This window comes from Protopterus annectens, chromosome 2.part1 (assembly GCF_019279795.1).
Source record: "Protopterus annectens isolate FY-2018-M chromosome 2.part1, PAN1.0, whole genome shotgun sequence".
In the NCBI taxonomy this organism is placed as follows: Eukaryota; Metazoa; Chordata; order Ceratodontiformes; family Protopteridae; genus Protopterus; species Protopterus annectens.
In genome coordinates this window covers 1,079,294,015-1,079,310,458 of record NC_056729.1, presented here as the reverse complement: position 1 = coordinate 1,079,310,458, position 16,444 = coordinate 1,079,294,015, and the positions used below count along the sequence as shown (strand labels likewise).

Genomic DNA, 16,444 nt, shown 5'->3' with positions numbered 1-16,444 from the left:
GTGGCAGAAAAACTTTTCTTTTAGCTAATACCATGGAAGAATAGTCATTGTCAAAACGCACAGTTGTTTCATTAATCTTAACAGGAGCTTTAGCCCAAGCAGATTTAAGAACCATCTCTTTATCAAAAGATGATAGAAATCTAACTATAACTGATCTAGGATAGTTTTTGTTAGAGTTAGTATTAGCTATAGATCTATGTGCTCTTTTGATACCAAAAGAGAATGCTTCTGGTAAATCTAAAGTTTTAGGGAGCCATTTTGTTAAAAAAGAAGTAATATTGTTACTTTCAATATTTACTGGCAGTCCAAAAATCCTAATGTTATTGCGCCTAGATCTATTTTCCAGGTCATCCAGCTTTGTTTGTAAATGTGTATTTTGTTTCAGCAGAAACTCAATGTTGATTTCCTCTTCTTGTATTCTATTTTCCATGTCATTCACAGCTTCTTCTATGCCTGTCATCTGGATCTTCTGTTGTTGCAGGTCCATATGTAACAAGTCTATTTGTTTTGTAGTTTTTTCTATGAAAGTGTCTATTTTAGTATCCATTTTATCCATCTTAGCAGTAAGTTGCTGGACTATAATTATCAGAGACTGAAGTTCTTTCTTGATGCTGGAGTCTTGAGAATTTGTCTTACTGGAACTCATTTTAGACTGATAAACTGACAGGAAAATTTCCAAAGTAATTTCTGACAGGAATATTATTAAGATTTCCTTTCTTTTTTAGATATAGTTCAAGAACTATATAAAACAAACATATTTAGAAAGAAAATTACTTCAAAAATTAATTTTTTAAGTAATTAATTCCTGTCAATGTAATGAAATTGGTGGAGCTGAAGAAATCTGCTGTTATCCTGTGTTCATCCTTGGCCACGCCCCTGGAAACATAACATCTGAGTACTTAAAAAACGCTGCCAGTCATGCTGGCCTAGCATTTCTTATCTCTGTCCTAACCAACTGATCCATTACTGTAACCTATGTTTTGCCCATGTGGAAAAGTTACTACATACTTCCTCTTACTGTTTCCACTTTCAAAAAATCTAGAGAAAGGTATCTGGTCTGGACTCAGCTTTCTCACTGATGACTGCCTCCTTTCACCCAGCACAGCATGTTTTCCATCATTTTCATTGTACATGTGCAGCTCGCATTAGTTTTATAACATCTGTTAAGTAATACTGAAGCTCTGGAATCACAGTCCCAGTACTTTTCCTAAATTTCTCCACAGCTTTCTACATAGTATTCCACCAAAAATTGCTTCAAAAATAGTTTGCCTTGGAATTCAAGAACCTTAACTATTTTGGTTCTCCAGCTACCTGTCAAATAGATATTAGGCAGCAAAATGTCAAAATGACATATTGTCCTTTCTTCCCACTAGATTGGGTATCCCTCAGGCATACCTTTTAGGTCTGCTGTTCACTGTAGTCATCAATGACATCCACCTAGCTTCTAAACAAGCCACTATCATACAGTATGCAGACAGCAATCATCTGTTCTGCTATAAGCATATGTAAATTAAAACAATTCATCCAAGAGTCTTTCTCCACAGTAGTGGCCTGATTGTCTGATACACAGCTGCTCTTTAACCCTTAGAAAATTACCCTACTTACCGAAAGCATTCAACTGACTACAAATAAAAAAATTCAAAATCACTTCCTCTACCAGCACAAACATAGAAACTAAACTTCTAGGAGTCACTGTTGGCAAAAGGTTAAAATGTGATCATCACATAAAAAAGCAGCAAAAGAATACCCAACAGAGGCGAGGTGCACTCTCTAGAGTCAAACGATACCTCATGGATAATGCTAGAAAAATGATAACTCAAGCTCGTTTCACCTTTACACTCCTTTACAGTGCTCCCATCTTGATTAAACCCCATGCCACTCATCTCTCACTCTTGTAACAGTGTTATAATAAGATAGCAAAAATTGCTGCCAATCATCTCCTGCCTTAAATAAAACTTCAGTGCGGAGCTAAGGTATCACCTTACACTTTGCCAGCTATTCACTTCCCACAAACTCATCTATTATCCAGACAAATGCCCTAGGATGAAAAATATTCTCCATCTTTATAACCTAAGTAGATAGGTGAGACCCACTGATAAACTGTTACAAAAGCTAACCGTTAAACTGGAGACTCTTTGTATTCCTCTTTCTGGCCTAAATTTGGAACTCCCTTCCACTCACTGTAAGAGACACAACAAGCACCAACTCTGTCAAAGCACAACCAAGAGAAAACCTAAAATATATCTGGATCCGTACATGCACAACTCCTGGATGATAAATTTCCTGCCCCTTACTTTCTCCTATACTTCTCAAGTACTATACCCTTAGTTGTTGTTCCAAAATCTCTTCTTTGTCCCCTACCTCTCCCTCTTCTTCCTTCTACCTATTCTAAAACATTTTCTCTCACCACTTAATGCTAATCTCCTTTCACTGCTTTTCTCTCCTTTAACCAAGTTCATTTCCAAATATGTCTCTTAGCTTTTTACATGAAACTGCTGTTAGTTAATGATACTATTTGCTGATTACTTCTGTACCTCTGTATACTATGTTTTTTATGTAATCCTGACTGTTTTTGGAACATTTATCCCTGGGCCTCCTCTGAAAAAAGGGTAGCTTTATTTCCAGTTGGACTATCCCTATAAACAAATGCAATAAAGAAATAAATACATTTTGGAAGGGTGATGTCAGTTAGGAATTGTGGAATCACTTATTACAATTTCATTATGAAAGATGTTCTACGTCTAGTAAGATGAGACCATGATAAAGGCATAATAATGTATAAAATATATTTGTATTTGCAAAAGCAACAGCCTGGGTTTTACTTTGATGATACTTTATGATTATTATTCTTCTCTTACAGTAACAATAGCCAACAACTGCTATTTAATGTGTGTTGGATAAGATTTAAAAGCTTAATTTTTGAGCCAGATATAAATATAATTATATGTGAATACCCAATACAGGAAGTTTATAATGAAATATAGTGTGATGACATCTGCTGTAACCAGTCATATGGACATTCAGTTAATCCTTTTATAACAGTTTACAACATTTTCATTTTACTTTACCAACCTTGTGACAGGTTTTAAATTGTGAAACCAAATGTCAACTTTATTGAAAACGAAATGTGTTTTAACTGAAGCAATTCTGCAGTGACTCCACTGATGACACAGCTGTATGTTTTGTGTTTACTTTATTGGGAGACTGTTAGATTCAGTTGCATTTCTCTTGCTATTTGGAAGATTTTATTATTTGCTTTGATCATTTCATCACTTAACACTATTTTTATTTTGTCTTAGTTTGTGCACTAACAGATTTCAGCACAGAGTGTGTTTGTGAGGAACAACACGTTTGGGACAACCAGACATGCAACATGTATGGAAGCTGCTTAAATACAACCACACAAAACTGTAGCTGCGTTAGAGAGATTCCTTACAATGGAACCTGTGAGCCCTATCCACCTACTCCAGGTAACTATACACTTTTCCATTACAACATATCAATTACTTACCTATGAATGCTGAAGGAATTCATTGCAGTTTTGTAGTGACTTGTGTGAAAGTTCAGTGGTTGGTCAGTGTGTACATCTGCTTTGGTTGTCCGTTCTTCTGTCTGAAATGTAGAGAGCATTAGGATGTGCTATTAAACTATAGAATCTGATATCCCAGGGACTTCCAAATTATTAACAGACAAATTGATCAGATCCATCCTATTGCCTCACCAGTGATCACTCAGTCAAGTAGAGGCAAATCAAACCTTCAGCCACTGGGGTCACAAATATTCAGAACTTTTTGCAGCATAAATAACAAGTATAGTGGTTACTTTACTGGAATTCCCCTGCAGACAGTCATAGACACACGCTCTGTTCCACAATTGTCCCCTAGATCTCCTATATGATTTTCCTCATTTCCTCTAAACAACAAAATTTGTTCAGAAAGCAAGAAGGTGCAAGATGAAGGTAATCTTCATTGTTCCTTTGTGGCCCCGACAAGGTTAGTTCACCTTCGTCTGGCCTTATCTAGTATATCCTGTCTGGATGTTCATCTCCAAATTTTCTGACTCACCTATCTAAGCAGCCTCACGAGTACCCAGAGACACTAAACCTAACCGCATAGTTCCACTAATTTTAATGGTGGCCAGAGATACCAGGATTTCTATTGAGGCAGTTTATATTTCATTACCACCTCAAAAACCGAGTGCCAGCCAAGTTTACCTTAGGAAATGGAAAAGGTTTTCTGTCTGGTCACTTTATAAAGGAATAGATCCCTTTTTAACTACTCTCCTTTCTGTTCTAGATTTCTTGTCAGATTTGTTTCCTAAAAGGCTCTTCATCAAAGTAAAAATAGTGTCTCTTTTCAATTTCCTTGGAAACTGGTACTATTATGGATCTCAGAAACAAGGACATAGGCCATCTCCAAGCACTTAACCCCACACAGTTTGGATTCGTGAATGGCAGATCTTGCCTGTTGAACCTGGTTGACTTCTTTGAGACTGTCACCATGGGCCTTGGATGAGGAAAAGCCAGTATATACAGTTTACCTTGACTAGGCCAAGGTCTTTGACACAATCCCCCACTCGGGCATCATCAAAAAGCTAAAACAACTTGCGTAAATCCCTATCTCATCAGCTGGGTAGCAAACTGGCTCACCAATAGGACCCCCAAGGTCAAAATAGGTGCCTCCACCTCCAACAGTAGACCTGCAACTAGTGGAGTTCACCAGGGATCTGTCCTGTGAACACTACTGTTTGTCATCTACTTCTCAGAGGTCCAGGCAAAGACAAAAGGCCCATGGCTGACCAAGTTTGTCAATGACTGCAAGTTGGGTGCTGTCATTGACTTCCAAATTAAGTTAACATACTGCAAGAGGGTCTCACAGCAACAAATGACTGGTTCCAAAGTCATGGCCTTAAGTTAAATGCAAAAAATGTATTATCATACCATTCAGCAAAAACATGGCCCCTACTGATGACCACATCAACTGGAACCCCCTAAGCACACAACCTGTGGTGAGAGACTTGGGTATTCAGGATGACAACAATCTCATATTCAACCATCATGTAACAGCAGGGGTCAGAAAAGCCTTTTACTTGGTTCCTCACATAAGTAAAGAGATTGCATCCAGAAAAAAAGAGGTTATTACCTCTCTGTACTCCTCCCTCATTAGGCCAATAATTGAGTATAACGCTGTGTTTGGTATGTACCTATCCAAGCACTTGCACTAAATGGAAAGGCTCCAGAAATACCTCACAAAGAGAATCCATGGCTACCAACACCTGTCCTATATGGACAGGCAAATCACTATCACTCTACTTGGTATCATACAGACTGCACAAAGGTGATCTGTGTCTCACCTACAAGGCAATATCGGACCCTGCCCTACTACAAGTGCTCATTACCCATAAGTCTAACTCCTCGTGCATTACATGCTTGAAAGTCCTAAATCTAACATTTGACATCAACAAAACCTGCTAAAGAGACAGGTTTGTCTCCCAGAGGCTGCCCCGTCTCTGGAATAGACTTCCCATGCATGTCAAACAGCATACCTCGCTGACCCTCTTCAAGCACAACCTTGATGAGTGAATGGGAAACCACAAATTTGTTCCATGAGTTCCACCTTTGTCCCTCACTGACAGGGGTGACAGGTACTGACTGAAATTACTTTTTTGCAGATAAACTCTTGGCTAAGCTTGTAAGGGCCGCAGGGGCCATTAGCTTAGTAACCATCTATGATCATATGATCCTGTGATCTATACTGGGCACAACAAAATAGCTATAGCTTCTCTAAATATTTCAAATGCCTTTCTGAAGGAAACCTTCTTATTGAGACCTTCCAAAAAGTCAGAAAGGATGCCATCCTTCCATGGGGCATAACTATCATGCTTCAACATTAGCAAAACCTCCATTTGAACTGTCAGCAACACCAGACTAAAAGTTTCTTTCTTGGATGACCATTTTCCTGGGGGGGGGTTCATCACTTCATCTGAAAGGATCTCCAAGTTACAAGCACCCCCTCCTGATATGATCTTCTATATGGATAGGGTTTCTCTGAGAACAAATCATATGTTCATTCCAGAAATGACATCTGAAATGAACCTTAATCAAACCATTAATTTATCAATATTCTTCCCAAAATTTTCTAACAAAGGAGAGTATACTCTGCAATTATTAGATGTTCGCAGTCAACTTGGATGTTATCTCCACAGGACTAAAGATTTCAGGAGACATGATCAGCTTTTTCAAGCTTTATCTAGAGCCAAGTTAGGCCAATGTGTGTCTAAAGTCATACTGTGAAGGAAGCTATCAGACTGTATACCTTTTGTCTACAAAAAATTGGGTGTCTCTTTAAACAAGAAGCCAAAAGGTCATTCAACTACCTTTAGTTCTTCTACAAGAAATCTGGGCACAGTAATATAGAGTTTCAGTAATTATGAAATGCTATTGGATATGAATCATCAGTTCATTTTTCCATTTTTTGTACGTAAGCAAATAATTGGCGATAAATTTTCAGACTATTACATGTCTAGCCAATAAGCAGACAGTGACCAAAGATGAGAATCAAACCCTGTACCTTGTGTTTGTGACAAACTTAAGTATTATGTCAGCTCCAATGTAGGCACTAGGATAAACCTGCCTCTTTATACATACCAAACTATTACAGTTTCACTGAGCTACTAACTCTCTGTGTTACCTGAATTCTGAACTGTGTGTAAGTACTAATGCCACAGGGAGAACGACTACAGTCTTGTGTATTTAGTACCATTTCTATAAATCCTATACAAAACAGGTTACTACAACTGCAGAATTTGTTCTTCACTGGTACCATGTAGTAATATAGGAGTTTTTAATGGAATTTTCAGGTCATACTATTTATCAGACATTGAGTATTACCGTGATTCTTATGCCATCTGCATGTAAACTGTGATGTCACTGCAGCCTTAGGGTAAGCAGTATTAATATCTATTGCTTTTCTCTCTACAGTTTCCAAATCCATTAACTATGAAATTTACATCGAGATTCCTAATGCTCTACTAAATGCATTGAGGGAAATTTTCAAAAACCTTGCTGTTCCTCTTATACTGAATACACCTTCAGATATCACAGCAAACATCACCTCTCTGAAGATGACTGCAGGTAATTTTCTGGATAGTACTATTCTTTGCAAATGAGGCATTTAGACACTCGCATTAATTATCTTAATTTACTCTGAATTTTTTTTTTACATTAATTATCTCATATTCCCGTGAAATTAGTTTACTGATTTAGAATGCATCAACCTGATTCCATCAAACAGAGGCCTGGGTGTGACCCAGGTGGATGATGACCAGTTTGCAGCCACATCTGTGGAAGAGCCAGGGACTGAGGAGAAAGAGTGTAGGGGCACGACATACTCAGCTCACTTGGTGGTTGGGAGGGGTATGTGTTCACTCAAGGGTATATTGGCTGATATCATTTCCTTCACTGTGTCTAGTGAAACTACATTTTTTGCAATGTGGGAAAAGGCAGGCCTACTTGGAGGAAATGCTCTTTGTGGAAGTAGGAGATGACCTTTACAGTATAACCTGTTACATGTCAATACCTATCACTTTGCTGTGCGTGGGGAAATGAAACAGAAGACTTTCAAACACTTCTGTTGGCTGTCTGGATAATGCCTTCTCCCAGTCGTCCCTCACCTTGCTGATGGGGAAAAAGTGGGCCAATAACTCAGAAAGTAGTGGATGATCAGCATGCAGTGGGAGCAAACAGAGGCAATAAAAACCTAACCAGTCTGGTTCACATTTTGTTTTTGTAATTCAGATTTCAAAATATCCATATTAATTTTTAAATTTTTATTGTTTGTGCCACAGAATTTGGCTGATTTGAATGTAAACTCTTTAAAATAAAAATCACTATAATGATTTGTCTCAACAGTTTAAAGCAAATCAGATACATTTTTATGTGATTATCTAGCACAAAGCTACCTAATGAAAAAGTGTAGGAAGAGAGATATGCACTTTTACATTTTAACTCCTTTCAGTAAAGTAACAGACATTTGGGGATTCAAGAACAGCACATACGTGATCCCAGGCAAACCAGCACTGTTTACATTCATAGCTCAATGAGCAGCAATGCTAATCAAACATGCACATAGCGAGAACACGTTACACTATGAGGAGCTGCTTGTGACCACAGCACAGACCAGCAGCTAGACTGTGTTAAGCCACCTCATGGCCACATGAACACCCACGCAGCTAATGCAAACAATGGTGGTACATGAGTAACAGCAGTAAAGGATGGGAGTGTATTCACACACGTGTCTAATACTGATGTAAACAATACCAACAATGCATGTGTGTAATGGAAGGGAATGCACGTGAGATGCTGGGCCTGGTTAGAAGTCACAATATAAATAACAGCATCCACAGAGGTGAATAACATATAGTTCTTGCAGCGTTGTGGAGAAAACTAATCACAGTAAAGCAGAGTGAATGAGGTGCTATGAGACCTGACAACCACCGGAGTGTCAGCAGTGGAGCTGTACTATATGTGAACGTTATTATGCAATGAATTCTATATGTTACCCTAAAAGGAATCAGTGCAGCAAGTCACTCCACATGCCAGTATACAGAAGGCTTACTGACAAGATGAGCCACTGAAGAAGTCAAATGCAAAAGCCAGAAAACATAAAACTGGGAAGTACGGTGCATGTGTAGATGTGGTGCTAAAAAGGAAAACTGAAATAACCAGTAGGGGAATTGTACCCAGCACTCATGCACTTGAATGCTTCATACCTCTGAATTAGCAAGCAGAGACCTTTAGTACTCCAGGTACTAGATTACTCAAACACATGTCTGGGAAATGTAGGCCGCAAGTACATGAAATACTAAAAAGTAAAATGAAGAGAATCCTCAGGGGAAATGAACCAAGCACTCACACACTTGTCTGCATCATTCCACTGCATTACTGAAGGGAGCTACTGCAGCATTCAGGGTGTAAGATTACTACAACACATGTCATGTAGAACATGTGCCAGTTTGCAAACAGAAGATTTATGGCATTACATACAACTCAACATGTATTTGAAATCAGATGTCAGTTGTAAATACAGTACAAATCACTGTATGACTACACTGATTCATCAAATCATTTGAATAATGGTAGTACCTGCACTTTATTTGAAATCGGTGTGCATATCAAAGCTTTGTTCATTTGTGACTAATGGATGTTCTATCATTTTTGCCACTAGACTTGGAGTGATACTTCTATGTGATTACTACTGCCCTTTAATTTTGCATTTTGGCACATGTCCCACAATTATGAGGACAGAATGGTGATTTTCACTTATGCATCTGTCTTGGCATGTTTGTGTGTGTGTGTGTGTGTGTGTGTGTGTGTGTGTGTGTGTGTGTGTGTGTGTGTGTGTGTGTGTGTGTGTGTGTGTGTGTATGCAGGTGTGTGTTTCTATGTGCACATACATGAGTAGGACAAATAGATAGCTAGACAGATAGACAGATAAATAAACAGACAGATGTAGGAGAGATGATTTTTAATTTGGAACACAGAGTTAGGTTACCCAAGGGTCCCTTTCTCATCTAGTGCATTTTATCCACCATAGCTCTTGTGCTTGGTTGAGTACTGTTATAAACTAACAAGAATTCTAAAACGAAATGATAGAAACATATTTAATTCCAATCAATATTTATCTGGAACAAAGTGCATAGTGTGTTTTTCTTTTCGGATATGGTGATACTTCAAGAGGAAAATACTTTTTTCCAGCTTTATCTCAGTTAAGCATTGAGTGTCTCTCATCAAAAATACTTTTTGAAAATATAACTGACCAAAGGTAAACTTTTTAGAGGGCTTTGTAGCTATACCTCTGAATTTTGTACAGTTCATTAAAACATGAGAAATGACAGGAATGACAATCAAATCCCGAACCGATTGATTTCTTCTTTAAATACCCACAATAACTGAAACATATAAAAAACATGAAAATCCCTGTCTGTTAGCATGTACTGTAGGAACAAACTTTGTAAAAAAAAAGGGCAACAAAAGGGATATTTTTGTACCTGGCTATGATTCTTGTATTCCCTCTGTGGGGAACTTGGCCCCATCACTTCCTTTAACCTTAGCTATGTGTACTAACTCAGTGGTTGTACAACCATGGGTGTTAGGGTTGCCAACTTTGCATGTCAAAAATTCTGGACATGTATGTGAAAGCAAAGTGCATGTAATTTTGGTACCCCCCCCTTCCCTCCTACACAGCCATTCCAGTGTCACATTACTTGGTTATTTCTCCATTTCTTCCCAGCTGCCATAAACACTGTTCACAACTCTGTATGCATACTGCTTTCTGCTTTACTTCTACACCGAGTACAAATATTTGGATTTAATTTAAAACTTTAGACATTTGCTAAACAAAGTAATACAGTCTTACAATGAAAACAGACTTAGCATTACAACTTTTCTGCCTTTGAAACTCACATTCACTGAAACAGCATTGAAACCCACATTCAAAGAAAATGCATCTGGCCAGTTATGGATGCTAACCCTATAATGCTGCCCCCTTCCTCAGCCTTAACCCTAGACCTTACCTTCATTAAATCCATCCCATAACACTGCCACTAGACAAGACACACTTGGACACACAGACAACACTATATCTTATCCTCGATCCTAACCTTGATGCTAACCCTAAAATACACAAACGTGCAAACAAATAGATAACACCTATCCTTTACTCATCCCCGATCCTAATCCTACCTAAAGTACACATGCAGAAACACTCTCGCACCTCCAACCTCACTTACCTATCTCGACATTACATAATATCAACATTTCCACTGTGTGGCTATCTGTACCACTAACATTAAACCACACCCACTGTATTTATATATATATATATATATATATATATATATATATATATATATATATATATATATATATATATATATATGCAGTATCGTGTATGTGTTACTCTAAGGTTTATAAGGTAGTCATAAAATGAGATACATCAATGTGCACATTGATCATATGGTCTTCTGACATGATCCCACTGAATACTGGTTTGGCAACCTTCATCTTTATAGAGAGAGGGGTGTGCTTAAGTTGTCTGCCAGTATTTGATGCAACTAGATTTGATTAGTACAACAGCATCCTCAGGCTTGTCACACTTGTACTTTTGGATACATTACATTTGTGTACCACCAGTTACTAATATTTGTCAGAAGTCTGTAACTACATCTCTCACCAGAAATGAATTCACCCAAAAAAAAAAATTAAAAGACTTCTTTGATCACATTAAATGATTAAGTCCCCACCAATAATACTGAAATGCATAATCAATTACAAAAAAAATCTCCTTAATCACTTACTGAACACATGAGTAAAACAGCATCATAACTAAAACAGTATCATAATTTAGTAGGCTTTTGTTATTGCTTGAAACTTTAGCTGCCAACATAGCTACTTAATATCCTATAACAGTACTTTGAAATATTACTGTATAGCTAGGAATTCCACACTCTGTTTTCTCTATATATGCAAGGTGGAGGAGACCCTGGAGAGGTGGAGATATGCTCTAGAGGGAAGAGGAATGAAGGTCAGCAGGACTAAGACAGAATATATGTGTGTGAATGAGAGGGAGGACAGAGGAATGGTGAGGATGCAGGGAGTAGAGGTGACGAAGGTGAATGACTTTAAGTACTTTGGATCAACAGTTCAGAGTAATGGTGTCTGTGGAAGAGAGGTGAAGAAGAGACTACAGGCAGGATGGAGTGAGTGGAGAAGAGTGTTAGGAGTGATTTGTGGCAGACGAGTACCAGTAAGAGTGAAAGGGAAGGTCTACAAGAGGGTAGTGAGACCAGCTATGTTATATGGGTTGGAGACAGTGGCACTGACAAAAAGGCAGGAGTCAGAGCTTGACGTGGCAGAGTTGAAGATGTTAAGATTTGCACTGGGTGTGACGAGGATGGACAGGATTAGGAATAAGTATATTAGAGGGTCAGCCCAGGTTGGAAGGTTTGGAGACAAAGCCAGAGAGGCAAGATTACATTGGTTTGGACATGTGCTGAGGAGGGATGCAGAGTATATTGGGAAAAAGATGCTAAGGATGAAGCTGCCAGGTAACAGGAAAAGAGGAAGGCCTAAGATAAGGTTTATGGATGTGGTGAGAGAGGACATGCAGGCGGTTGGTGTGACAGAGCAAGATGCAGAGGACAGGAAGAAATGGAAACAGATGACCTGCTCTGGCGAACCCTAACGGGAGCAGCTGAAAGAAGAAGAAGAAGATGCAAACAGACTGTGGAACGAGTAGATAAAACTGCAACATTTCATAAGTACCTGAACCATATTTGAAACATGTCTGTTGATGGTCCGCTGCACAGTTCAAATGTCTTCAAGAATTCAAATTCCATAGCATGTGGAAGGCAAAGACATAAAAAATCAGTTGCATAGATGCAAACGACTGTTTCCGTCTTCTGCATCTGTGTGCAACTGGAGGCAAAGTGTGTTCTTAAAGAAGAACACCATTAAAAAAAGTAATTTTTTTAAATTAAAAGAAAATTAATCTCATGGTATTTTTTCTGGACAATATGCCATCCATTCTGTTTTCACAGTCCAGAAAAATTCTGGACAGTTGGCAACTTTAATGGGTATTTCAACCACTCCAGAAACTGTGCTGTCCTCTAATAGCATAGTTTGTCTGAACGCAGGAAATTGCCCCAGCATAATTCAGTTCTTCACAAGAAACAGCTCCATACTTCAGTATAGAAGCCTTTTATTAATAACCACTTCCTGTGGCACTACATCAATGTCAGGCATTCACTGAAAGTGATTTTTGGTTTCAGAATCTCTGCTCCTTTGTTATAGCTGATATACTGCTGAAACATTCACCTGACTGATATGTATTGCTGGACTTTAATTCCCTTTCCTGCCTTCACCGTTACTTTCTCCGTATTTATTTCCCCATTCCTTTTCAATGAACAAATAATTATTTTTTTTTCTTATGTGAACAAACACACACACACACACACACACACACACACACACACACACACACACACACACACACACAAACACAGGACTATAAAAGACACAAACATGGCAAACAATGGAGGAATGCAACATGTAAAAATATTTCATGTTACCTCAATACCTGAAAAAGGATGTTTTGTCATGACCATGTTGTTTTATATTTTGTTGTACTCTCAGATCAATTGTCATTATTGTCATACCCCACAATTTGCACTTTCAGCACTCCAGGCTAACTTTATCTCTCACTGAGGATTGACATTTATAATGGTGTTAACAGTGGCCACATCTACAAGAACACTTTAAACCTGAGACAATCATTTTAGGAGGCCTGAATATTGATTAGCAAACTACTGACAGTAACAGTCCTTCTGATATCAATAATCTGTCTGGTCTCTCTCAGCTTAATTCAACTCCCACAAGTTACAACAAAAACTTAGACTGGATTCTCTCTAACAACCCAAACAAAATTCTCTCAACAGGTGCCTTACCTTACATTTTACATGATCACCTACCAATCCTAAACCAATCTACCCAAAACCAGCATCAGCACAGCCTTGTTTGTAACCTCTCTCCCTTTGCTAAGGAACAACTCATCACACCACTGAAATCCACTTAATAAAACTGTAGCTCTGCTCAACTTAATTTTCCTTAACATACTAAAGGAACTAACCCTAGTAAGAACCAAAATAATTAAATCAAATCCATCAGCTGGCTGTCAGCAGTTACTACACTGGTCATGAAAGAGAGACAAATAACCTGGAAAAAATGAAAGTTAGTTAAACCATGCCTGCTCATCAGTACTATAAATGTCTCAGAAACTTCACTAAAAATCTAAACAAAACCAATAAAAAACTACTATAGTGATATACAGACAGACATTATAACAACCCAAAAGTGTTTTGGATTTCACTCGACCAGCTGTGAAAACTGAATAGACAAAACCAACCTCTACTTACTTTATCTAACAAAACTGACCATGGCTAGCAAATTCAATACCTACTTCATCCAAACAGTAACCTCTCTTATTAAACCCTTAGTTCAGGCTGACACAGATTCCTCCCCTCTCTTGTTAGCCCCCAAAACAGTTCCACTTAAGCCAGTCTTAATTTCTGCAATCAGAAAGCCAATACTAAACTTTAAATACCACCATTCCCCCTGGAAATGTAACATCTGAGTACTTAAAAATTGCTGCCAACCATAACAGCCTAGCTTTTCTAATCTCTGTCCTAACCAACTGTTTCATTAATATAAGCTATGTTTCTACCATCTGGAAAAGGTACTACATGCTTCCTCACCATATATAGGCATACTGTTTCCACTTTCAAAAAATCTGGAGAACTGTATCTGGTCTCAACTTCTCAGCTTTCTTACTGATGACTGCCTCCTTTCACCTAGCACAGCATGTTTTCCATCATTTTCCCTGTACATGTGCAGCTCTCTTTAGTTTTATAATATCTGTTAAGCAATAGTGAAGCTCTGGAAACACAGTCCCAGTACTTTTCCTAAATTATCCACAGCTTTCTACATAGTATTTCACGAGAAATTGCTTCAAAAACTAGTTTGTCTAGAAATACATGAAGGTTAACTATCTTGGTTCTCCAGCTATCTGTCAAATAGATATTAGGCAGCAAAATGGCAAAATGACATATTGTCTGTCCTTCCCATTATAGTGGATATCCCTCAAGGATACCATTTACGTCTGCTGTTCAGTGCATTCATCAATGATTTCAATGTAGCTTCTAAACAGGCCTTATCATACAGTATGCAGATAGCAATACTCTGTTCTGCTATAAGAATATGTAAATTAAAACAATTCACCCATGAGTATGTATAGTATAAGCTTATTTTACTACCATTGTTATATGTTTTAGATAAAATGTCAAGGAACTTGCATTTGAACTCCTGTTGTAATTGTCATATGTACAAATGTATAATTATATAATCTTTCTTGGAGCTTTCCTCCCCAGGGCTCCACTGAAAACAGTCTTCTGGCCGAGTCAGATACCAAATACCAGATACGGTTATCAAATGTAAATAAATAAATAAATAAGAGCCTTTCTGCACAGTAGTAGCCTGTTTGTCTGATACACCCTTAGAAAATGACCCTACTTACTCAAAGCACTCAAATGACTACAAAAATTATTTCAAAATCACTTCTTCTACCAGCATCAACATAGAAACTAAACTTCTAGGAGTCACTATTGACAAAAGTGTAAAATGTGATCATCACATAAAAAAGCAGTAAAAGAACACCCAACAGAGGCTAGGTGCACCCTGTTGAGTCAAACAATACCTTATGGTTAATGCTAGAAAAATTATAACTCAAGCTCATTTTACCTTTACACTCCTGTACAGTGCTCCCATCATGATTAAACCCCATGCCACTCATCTCTCACTCTTGCAACAGTGTTATAATAAGGTAGCAAACATTGCTGCCAATCATGTCTGGTCATAAAAAATTTCACTATAGAGCTAAGGCATTACCTTACATATTGCCAGCTATTCACTTCCCACAAACTCATACATTATCCAACCAAATGCCCTTGGTTGAAAAATATTCTCCATCTTTATAACCCAAGTAGATAGGTGAGACACATTGATAAACTAATTAACTGTTACAAAAGCTAACCGATAAACTGGAGACTCGGAACTCCTCTTTCTGGCCTAAATTTGAAACTCTTTTCCATTCGCTCTAAAAAACACAGCAAACACCAACTCTTTCAAAGCACAACCAAGAGAGAACCTAAAATATATCTAGATCCGTACATGCACAACTCCTGGATGCTAAATTTCCTGCCCCTTACTTTCTCCTATACTTCTCAAGTACTATACCTTTGTTGTTGTTCCAAAATCTCCTCTTTGTCCCCTACCTCTCCCTCTTCTTCCTTCTACCTATCCTAAAACATTTTCTCTCATCACTTAATGCTAACCTCCTTTCACTCCTTTTCTCTCCTTTAACCAAGTTCATTTCCAAATATGTCTCTTAGCTTTTTACATGAAACTGCTGTTAGTTAATGATACTATTTGCTGATTACTTCTGTACCTCTGTATACTATGTTTTTTATGTAATCCTGACTGTTTTTGGAACATTTATCCCTGGGCCTCCTCTGAAAAAAGGGTAGCTTTATTTCCAGTTGTACTATCCTGATAAACAAATGCAATAAATAAATAAATACATTTTTGAAGGGTGATGTCAGTTAGGAATTGTGGAATCACTTATTACAGCGGCATTATGAAGGATGTTCTACGTCTAGTAAGATGAGACCATGGTAAAGGCATAATAATGTATAAAATATATTTGTATTTGCAAACGCAACAGTCTGGGTTTTACTGTGATGATCCTTTATGATTATTATTCTTCTCTTACAGTAACAATAGCCAACAACTGCTATTTAATGTGGGTTGGATAAGATTTGTCTTTCTGGAAAA

At 37.9% G+C, this 16,444-nt stretch overlaps 1 protein-coding gene across 2 annotated transcripts in view; it reads left to right on the top strand.

Annotated features, from left to right (window-relative positions):
- Positions 1-16,444, top strand: part of LOC122794329 (mucin-3A-like) — a 1,511,548-nt gene that overhangs the window by 157,838 nt on the left and 1,337,266 nt on the right. For both annotated transcript variants that reach the window (XM_044062634.1, XM_044062633.1), the window contains exons 5-6: positions 3,300-3,470; positions 6,980-7,132. In XM_044062634.1, the coding sequence (XP_043918569.1) occupies positions 3,300-3,470; positions 6,980-7,132 (324 nt within the window). The remainder of the gene's footprint in view (positions 1-3,299; positions 3,471-6,979; positions 7,133-16,444) is intronic.